The following is a 9,708-nucleotide window of genomic DNA, read 5'->3' as shown; positions in this document are numbered from 1 at the left end:
CCCTCCGTGCTTCTCCAGCATGCTGGGGCAGGGCCTGGGCGATGGGTTCACTTCCTGCGTCTTATCTTGTCCATGCTTATGGCCCCAGACTTTGGCTTATAGTGGGTTTACTTTCTCTCCTCCCATCCTTCCAAGCAGCCTTTCCCTTCCCATGGTGGGGTAGTTTATACTGTTTCTCTTAGTCTGCACTCCCACCCCCACCCCACTGGTCTGCACAGTGGAACAATGGCTTCCCTGCTTCAGTGGTTTGCTGCCTCCTGTTGCCCTGGCTTGGGGTTCCCTGGGAATGCCTCCTCTGAACGACTCTGAGCGCGTTTCTTAAGCGATGCTTATTGTTCGTGTCTGTGAAAGGCTCAGCATGCTTTGTATTCACAGACAGCTCCCATTTCCACCCTGGAAGAGGAGTGCCTCAGAGGCGCATAATTCAGATATCATTTCTGCTTGGCTTTGGGGTATATCATGGGGTTTGGGGCAAGAGAAGGCAGCAGATTGCTGTTCACGAGGATCTGCCTGCTGGGCCCTTTGAGTTCACAGGCTGGTAAGGAGGACGTGACTAAGAGTCTGCCAGGTACAGGTATCAGACACCTGCTGTAAACACCCTGTAGGAGACTGGCAGAGTTGAAATCCTGATCCAGAAGCTTGTCCACAGGACCCTGCTGATCAATAGTAGTTACCCAGCTCTGTCCAGACGCCTGGAAATTGACACCCAGACCAAAGAGGTCTTGTACTCACCCCACACCATCCATGATCCAGAGCCCTTGGACACAAACGTTTGATCTTTCTTTCACAGAGGTGGCAGCTGAAAGTTATCTCAAGCTACTGTCCACTGTGGCCCAGGCAGTGAAAGGCCAAGGCACCGTCTGCTGGGTGGACTGCGGGTATGTACTGGGGACACAGGGCACACTGGCCGGGCCAAGGGTAAGCTTGGGGCCTCTATAGTGGCTGGGGCAGAAGAGAGAGTGTGATAGAGAGATCCCTGAGGTAATATGAGGTTTGGCTCCCCACTCCTGTCTGCCCATTCCATGGACTCCTTTCTTCTCAATTTCCCTGAAGCTCTCTCTTTCTTTTATGTCCTGTGTATTGCTTTATCTTCTCAGAGGGCGATAGGGCAGAGGGAGTCTTCCCTATTGGAAAACTGGAGCCTTGATTCCAGACACCGGTGATTTTCAGGGCCACCCCGTTGGCTCATGGTAGGTCTGCAGCAATAGCTCTGCGCCATGAGCTTCACCTCCAGTCCAGGCCCTTCTCACTCCTACAGTACAGTGTAGTCAGCTGGCTACCAGACGAGACTGCCGTGGCCCTGAAGCTGGCTCAGGCCTGTGCTGGTTAAGTAAGTTGGTGAGCCCTAGGCAAGAGTAACCTTGCTGTTCTGAGTCCTAAATGACTGACAGAAGTGCTGTGTTGGCACACACTGACTTTTAAGCTGCAGAGGAAAGAGAGAGAGAGAGAGAAAGAGAGAGAGAGAGACAGAGACAGAGACAGAGAGAGACAGAGACAGAGAGAGACAGAGAGAGACAGAGAGACAGAGAATAGCACAGGAGAGGCATGCATGGAGGAGTGTGCATACGTGTGCACAGTGCATGTTGCTAGCCTCATGCCTCCAGATTCATGGCAATACTGGCTGAGCAGAAAAGACCACTCACTGGGCGGCTACTGAGGTCGCAGCCATTGGTTAACTAGTTTATAGTTGGCTTGACAGCACTGCTCCTTTCAGGTGTCTTTGTCACCCCTGTTTTACTAGCAGTTATCCAATGTCACTGGGCCAATGACAAAATCTATCAGAGGACACTTTGGAATTTTCCTTAGCTGAAGATGACAGTGCTTTTGCCAAGCTGATGGAGCCTTATGGTAGGGCATTCTTAAGAGGCTTAGAGGTGCCAGGAGCGAGCAGAAGAGCTTTGATGTAGTGGCTCTTCCCTCCAGGTCTTTCCATTAGCTTTTACCAAGCACTTACTATGTGCTTTGAGGATTCACAGATGAATAGCTGTGCCTTCTAGGGGCGCAGCGTGTGAGGAAGGAGGAGACGCACAAGCCCTGGCTTAGGCTGCCAAGTGAGCAGTGCTGTAAAGAGGCTCCACATCCAAGAGGTGGTCAGTACACAGGGCCCGGAAAGGTCAAGGAAATCTTTGCAGAAGCAGTGATGTTCAAGAGCGGGACATAGACCTGAGATGATCAGTACTCATACTGCCCTGGCTTTCCCTGCCAGTGTTCCATGCAGCACGGCTCCCAAGTGCTGCCTGTGGGGATAAGCGTCCTGCTTCCAGAGGGGCTGTGGAACCTCCAGAGCAGGATACTAGGGACAATGGTAAAGCCAGATCAACTTAGAGATTAGAACAAAATTGTAGTCTGAGTGTCTGGCATTAGTGCCAATGGGAGAATCCTGTGAATTTAATAGGCTAGAATTGAGCTCTAGGCAGAGGTAGGTTATGGTTTAGAAAAGGCACCTTGTTCAAGAAGCAGGACTGGTCCAGTCAGGACTGGTCCAGTAGCCGCTTCTGCATTTATCAGGTTTGTCCGTGTAAGAGGAAGTACAATCTCAAATGTTAAAGAGCTTTAAAGTAGTTTAGCCAAGTAGGTAGATTATGGCAGAGCCGGGATGTCTGGGTCTGGGCTTGAGATTAGAGGCAAGGTAATGCCGACTGACTCTTCCCATAACAGCCCAAGGGATTGTGCTTGGGTTCTGATCCCTGTAAGCCACCCTGAATAGTAGGTTTCAGAGACCACTGTTAGACAAGAAGAACCCAAGGGATAAGCTAGCTTCTGCCTACTCATTCCACTTCCTAGTCTTTAGAATGTACCCTGTGAATCCTCAAGGTTTTTACCATGTGTACTGCATGGAAGGGTAGACATCAGCTTTGTCCCATCTGTGTGTGTTTGAGTTTGAGGAGGAGATCCTCCTGTTATTGGCAGAAGTGTTTTGAGATGGCTTTCTGGTACTATCTGCTGAGGAGGGAGGAAGCAGCCTGGAGCCAGTGTTCCTCTTTTTGAGTACTGCTATGAAGTATCAGAGGGTCCTCTAGCCATCCCACAGTAAGTTCTGCTGAGGTTCCCATCTCTACCTCCCCAGCTAGACTTCCTGCCTTGCTCTGGGGAAGGAGCCCCCCCCCCCAACCCCCTCAACTCCCCTGAAGAGCAATTGGGTGGGGAGGTCAGCCCCAGTCCATAGCATATGTGAGGTGAGCTGGGCATGGGGTACATACCTGTAATACTAGTACTCAAGATGCTGAGACAGGAAGAGTGTGAACTGGAGGCCCACCGTGGAGTATTGTGGGTTCTGTACGACTGTAGGGCAGGGGACCTGGCTTTGACCCCACTGCGGAATCTCTGCAAATCACCACCTCTCTCTGGACCACATCATAACCATCTGTGAAATGTATAATAGGAGCTTTCAAATTGCTCTCATCCCAGAATCATCTGGTTCAGAAAATGCCCAAAGCTGCCAGCTTGGTGTGCTTAACTGTCTGGTGAGCGTGTGCCTTCCAGTGCCAGACTCTGGTCTGTGGGGCCTTCTCCCATTCTGGGTCTCCTCTCCTCTGACGTGTGGAGGTGCTGTCCTCTGTGACCTCCTTTCTCTTCCTTTGCAGTTTACTCCCAGAGAAGAAGGAGTTTCTACACACACACACACACACACACACACACACACACACACCTGCTCATGCTCACGTTTCCCTCTGTTGACGTTTCTGACCATTACTTGAGTGCATGGATCCTGTCTATGGATTTGTCGCTTCTCCCTTTCCCCTCTCCCTCCCAGCTCCTACCTCCACAGCTGCTTGGTAGGCTACATGTGAGAGTTGGTAGCTAGCTCCCTAGTGCTCTGGGGCCTGGTGTGGCACTGGGATGGGGCCTTGTGTGGAGCTGCCATCTAGGAGGTTGAACTGGAGCCAGCAACAGACACTAGGCCTTGGTGCATTCGTTCTGTGAGCAGACTTTACTCTCATCTGCTGCCTGCTTGCTCTCCCTGGAGTATAGGGCCACTGCACATATTCCCCTTTCCCATCTGCTTGGTTCCCCTGAAGCAGTCCCCAGATGCAAGATTGCAGGCCTGCCAGGGCAGGTGGGATGTATTTTGAATTCTTACATTTTCTTGTAAGAATTATTTAAATTTTGCATTTCCACTTTCTTGCCTAAGTGGGGCAAATGTTACTTCCCATGGGAGAAAATAGACTCCCGTAAGAAGCACCATGCTTGTTTTGTGGCTTCAGGTATCTTCTGGCATATGGTGTGCTTTTGTGAAGTAAGTTCTAACTGAGGAGCGAAGCCTAAGACTAGTAGTTCTCCACCTTCCTAATGCTGTGACCCTTCAGTGCAGATTCTCATGTTGTGGTGACCCCCCCAACCATAAAATTATTTTCATTGCTACCTCATAAATGTAATTTTGCTGCTGTTATGAATCATACTATCTGATGTGTAGGATGTCTGATGTGTGACCCCCAGGTTGAGAACTACTGCCTTAGACACTGGTCTGGGCAGGTGGAGAGGGGGCTCTGGACCACCTGGGAGGAGAAGCCACTGTCCTCTCACTGTGGGTTCTTTGTGCAGTATCAAACCTGTACCTCATTGGCTTCTTTGAGAGGTAGGCACCAAAGAGACCAGCCAATTGGGGTTGTTCTTGTAGCATCTGTTATGGGAGAGTTCTCTGTCCTACCCAGGTCTTTGCAGATTTAAGGGCCAACTGCTCCAAGACTGCTCTGCAGCTGTCCCCTCATTGTCCCCCAGCCATACTTTGTCCTTGTTTGGCCTCTGGCAGTCACTCTCATCTTATCCTATCTTTCGCAGCTCAGGCTTCATCGAAGGCCCTGCCTGCTACTGCTGGAGCCAGATCTAGAGCTGGCTAGCTGATAAGCCATCTCCTAAGACAGGTTCAGGCCACAGATTTGGAAAGATCCAATAATGCCTCCTCTTAGCCCCCAGCACCTTCTCTCTCCTCACTCTCACCCCACCTGCCACTCCTGAGTCTGACTCCTCCTCAGCTTAAGCCATCTAAGCAACACGGCTCCCCATACCCGCAGCAGCCACCCTGACTAGCGGCCCCTCCCCCACTTGTACATGTCTCTCAGGGTGTGGGATGTGGGATGTAGGGCCCTCCGTGATCCGGCCCTTCTCATTCTTTGTAGGGAAGGTGGAGAACCAAATGAAGTAGAGAGGTGTGGCATGTGGCCTTGACGCCTCCTTGCAGACTGGTAGCTGGTTCCTGCCAGCCAGAGGAGAGCCTGGCTCTCTGGGACTTTAGGCAAAGCAGCTCATTTCTCTGCCTTTGTCTCCTTTTCCCCTAGAGCCTCAGTCACGAGCCGCAGGAGGGCGGGAGGCACTGGATCAATTAATTGTTCTTAATCTCTCAACGAGGATCCTTTTAAGTCCCTCACATGGGTAATTTTCTTCCCTTCCTGAACTCTTATGACTTCTACTGTCTGAGCTACACAATTAGTACATGCATACTTAGACACTCCTTAAGAGAAGGGATTGTCTGGGAGAGGGCAGAGAGCTGAGGGGGCCCCCTCGGGATATGACACCCAGCAGGATTCCTGGTGCCCAGGAAGCCGGAAGTTCATTCAGGGCCTTGTCCAAGCAGCTCCAAGGTAGCATCTTGCGGTCATCTCTCATTCCAGTTGGGTTATTGTTTGGGTGCCAGCTGTCTGCTCTGGTGACCCTGAGGAGCAGCTATGAGTGAAGGCAAGGCCTTGCCTTCAGGGGGCAAACCTTTCTGATGGGGAGCTGGCAAGAGACAAGTGGTTAGATGTTTAATGCAGTTGAGAGAGACAGTGGGGGAAGCCGTCCTTGTCCCATCTTCTGACACAGTATGTAGGAGGCAGGGGAGAGGAGAGAACCTTTGGGCAGTGTCACATAACCTGAGGAAGAGGGTTGTGTAGGCTGCAACAAGGAGCCCTGGGGTAGAGATGGATAGATTTGTTTACTGAAAGCTGGGCTAGGCCTCAAGGCCATACCAAGGAAGAGATGGGGTGCTCCCACAATCCCCACTCTGTCACCGACATTGCTTGGTGTGAAACTTTCATCCTGTGTGGCCTTTGAGGCGTCAGCTCTGGATCTCTTCCATGGCCTGTGTTTCAGCAGACTACACAAGGACTTGGAGGTGGACTGGCCCTGGGGGCCTATCCTCCTTTCCTATCCTTTGTGAAGATTTCAGGCCCTGCTGGCTATCAGGCTGGGACTGGGGCTTAAGGAAGTCACATGGCAGCCAAAGTACTGTTTGTTGTCCCACTTGGTGATGAGAGAGTGATCAAAGAAACGGTCGAACAGAACAGAACAGAACCAACTGGATGGACGAGCAGTGTCAGGGGTGGTCTTAAATATCCCGAGCACGGCCCTCTCTCCCAGGAACTTCCCTCAGCACAGGGAAGACCGCCTCGCCTGCTGCTGCTGTTTGGCACACAGGCCTAGTCAGGTCAGCTTCACCATCAACTCCCCAAAGGCCAAGGTAAACTCAGAGCAAGAAGGCTGCTGTCAGAAGAGGTGTGCCGAGCACACTCAAGGCTTTAGGGTGAGAGGGTCTAGGCTAGATGCCGTGGGTTGCCTTATGATGCGTTGTGCCTTCCTGTCTTGCTCACCTCGGTCCCAGACTCATTTCTTGTAACACTCCCTGTTTCAAATCCTTTGCTGGCTATATCCCCCCCATGATATTGTAACCTGCCCTTCCTTTGTGGGGGGGGGCAGAATGACATCTCCATCCATCTGTACCTCCTGATTTATCCAGATATGTCCCCCCCCCCCCTTTTGGTTTTTAGAGACTGGCTGTCCTGGAACTCGCTCTGTAGACCAGGCTGGGCTTGAATTTAGAAATCCTGCCTCTGCCTCCTGAATGCTAGGATTAAAGGTGTGAGCCACCCCCCCACCCCAGACAGACATGTTTTTTTAACCCGGAAATCTCGCTTTTAGGTTGGCGCCTGCAGTTTTGCTTGTCTGCTGAAGATATTGCTTGGAGAATTGAGCTGGGTGGTTTAATTAGCCCATCTGTTCTGGGGCTCCTGCCCAGCTGTGGGAAGCTGGTGTGCCTGTGTGTGGAAGTGGGGTGTGCAGACAGGTGGGAGAGGGACTAACTCCCACAGGTAGCTGCCAGACCTGACACAACAGTTTCCCTGGAGACTACTGCTGTGTGGTCATGTATCCAGTGGATGTCTGATGGCCAGAATATTCTCACTGATTCCATTCAGATCTGGAGACATGGCCCTAAAATGACAAGCGGGGTGCTGGGGGAATGAACAGCAGGTTGCCTTTGACTGGTTGCAGGGAAAGTAGGGAATCTCTAAGTGCCTGGAACAGGGAGGCGAGAGGAAGAAGGAGCAGTGCAGGCCAGTGCTGTCACCTGGTACTTCCCACACTCCTGCACACAGCTGGATTTCCCAGGAGTAGTGTTAAGACACATTTGCTCAAGTACCCAAGAGCCTTTGATGTAGCAGGCAGGCTCGCTGGGGCCTTTGGATGTCTAATGAGTTCCTGGGTAGTGCTGGTCCAGAGATCACACCTGGAGACTTTATTGGTCATGCATGAGTGTTTCCTGGACAGCGATGGGCACCTGGGAGGCACTGCTTGCCAGAAGGCTCCCTACCCTACATATTCTCAGACATCACGGAGAGGCTCCTCGAACGAACGGAAGCGCTGCTCTTCTTCCTGGCTTTTATAACAGATTTCAACACTCCTCCAACGCGGCAGGACATTTCCCTTTTCTCAGACAGATGGCCCATAGCAGGTGGTACATGTTCAGTGCCTCAAAAACAAAATCCTGCTCAGGCACCATGTCCACAGGTTTGGAAGCAGAAGCTCAGACTGTTTTAAACTTCCCCAAGTGACAGACCATGGTGTGGAGGGGCACACCCCCCACCTCCAACCCCCGAGTCTTGAACTCCTGTACTCAAGCAATCCTCCTGCCTCAGCTTCCTGATCAACTGGGACTAGGGTTCCTGGCTTGAGGTTTATATTTCTCACTATGGTGAGCTCCCTACCCTCTAGTCTCCCAGCTTTTCCCTGACTGGACCCATCCTTGAGGCCTCTTCAGGCAGCACATCCTCTCCCTGTCTGTCGCTTGCCTCATCTCCTGACCAGCACAGACTGTACGTCTGCCAGTTACTCCCCAGCTCCCTCAGAGCCACACTGCCTCTTGGACTTCTGGTCTCAAGAATTCCAGGTCGCCTGCCTTGTACTTATCCTCCAGCGAATTCTAGTTGTCAACACCGATGGGCTGACTTCAGGTAACAAATGGTCCCCGACATTTCTGTCTTTCAGCGACGCAGAGAGTAGAAAATTGTGCAAGAAGATGAAAGTTGACCTCAGCCCAAAGGACAAAAAGATTGAATTATTCCATTACCAGTGAGTACATGTGGGCATTTCCTATCTCAGAGTGAGTGCTGAGAGTTTTTATTGGTAGTTTCAATGAACAACAGATTTTAGGTAGATTTAGTTAATTTCAGAATGATACCCCCACCCCCTGTACTTACCATTATTTCTTAGAAAGAAAAATAGACACAGAGACATAGAGAGCAACACACACACGGAGCGGGGGTGGGGGAATGAATTCTGAACAGTGACTGTTAGCTGAAACATATTAAAGTTAATGCCTCTTCTTCCTTATTTGACAGAGATGGTGTGTTTCACATGCAATATGATCGAGCCGTGACACTGAAGGTGAATTTGCCTCCCTCCTCCTCAGCAGGGTGGAGCCTGATTGGCAAAAGCTTGGCAGGTCTCCCTGAAAGGAGAAAGGGCAGGTTGTACAGCGCTCTCTCTTCCTGACCTCCAGAGAGTCCTTATCATTAATGCTGATCGATGTCAACAGAGGGTCTGCCTAAGTTTATAGCTGTTGGCACAAGGGATACCCTAGGCCTTGTTAGTGAATGTCTAGGACTTGTCTATCGAGGCAGGTGACATCATGATCCTGGCTCTCCTTTGGCTTTAAAACCATCTCCTCACTATGAGGGTACCCATAGTGGCTACCCATAGGCTGAAGGGCCCATCCTGTCCAGGAAAGCATGGGGGCCACTTGGCACCTTCAAGCTGACGTGGCTTGTTTGAAGTAGGTTGTGGAGGTTACCTAGTGTCCCTGCCCCAGTCCAATCTGTAAGTGGATGGAAAGCCTATGTAAAGAGATGTAAAGTCCCAAACCTGCAGATACCACATGCCTGTCACAGAGGAGCTGTCTCTCCGCTGCCTTGAGTATTGCTTCAGCTCCAGCATCTTCTGCCACAAACCAGTATACTACTTCTGGTCCAAGATCATCACCTGCCTCGGCTGGGGCCACGAATTTCATCTGGTTCTAACCTGAGCTGAACTCAGGTTCTCTTAAGTCTTCTTAGGCAGGGGTTGATCTCTGAGCTCCTGTCTCTATCTCTGTTCTTTGCACACTGGGGAATGAACCTAGGGCCTCCTGCCTAGTAGTCTCTCGACCACTGTGCTACATGTCTCTGCTAAGGAAGCCAGCTTATTGTCTCAAGGTACAAGATGGAGGAGCGCAGCCCTGTCAGCTGACCAGTGGTGCCATGGGGGAAGTGCTGGGGATACATTTTGGGTCACTTAGTGGTAATGCCCACAGACAAGAAATTACATTTCCCCTTCCAAGCAAGTGGCACCTGTAGTCTCGTGACTGGCATTCAGCATGCCTGGCTATCCCCACAGGCAACAGAGTAGGTTTCAGGGTCTGCCACCTCTCCCATTTCCTTACTAAAGTCCTTTCTTTTTTTTTTTTTTTTTTTTTTTTTT

The 9,708-nt window shown here is 51.0% G+C and overlaps 1 protein-coding gene across 3 annotated transcripts in view; it reads left to right on the top strand.

The window, feature by feature from the left end:
• Pdia5 (protein disulfide isomerase family A member 5) overlaps positions 1-9,708 on the top strand; it is an 82,101-nt gene that overhangs the window by 23,102 nt on the left and 49,291 nt on the right. For all 3 annotated transcript variants that reach the window (XM_031363774.1, XM_031363773.1, XM_031363775.1), the window contains exons 3-5: positions 791-878; positions 8,239-8,322; positions 8,592-8,637. In XM_031363774.1, the coding sequence (XP_031219634.1) occupies positions 791-878; positions 8,239-8,322; positions 8,592-8,637 (218 nt within the window). The remainder of the gene's footprint in view (positions 1-790; positions 879-8,238; positions 8,323-8,591; positions 8,638-9,708) is intronic.

Source organism: Mastomys coucha, unplaced genomic scaffold, assembly GCF_008632895.1.
Source record: "Mastomys coucha isolate ucsf_1 unplaced genomic scaffold, UCSF_Mcou_1 pScaffold12, whole genome shotgun sequence".
In the NCBI taxonomy this organism is placed as follows: domain Eukaryota; kingdom Metazoa; phylum Chordata; class Mammalia; order Rodentia; family Muridae; genus Mastomys; species Mastomys coucha.
The sequence above is the reverse complement of the archived record's forward strand: the minus strand, read 5'-3'. Positions and strand labels throughout refer to the sequence as shown.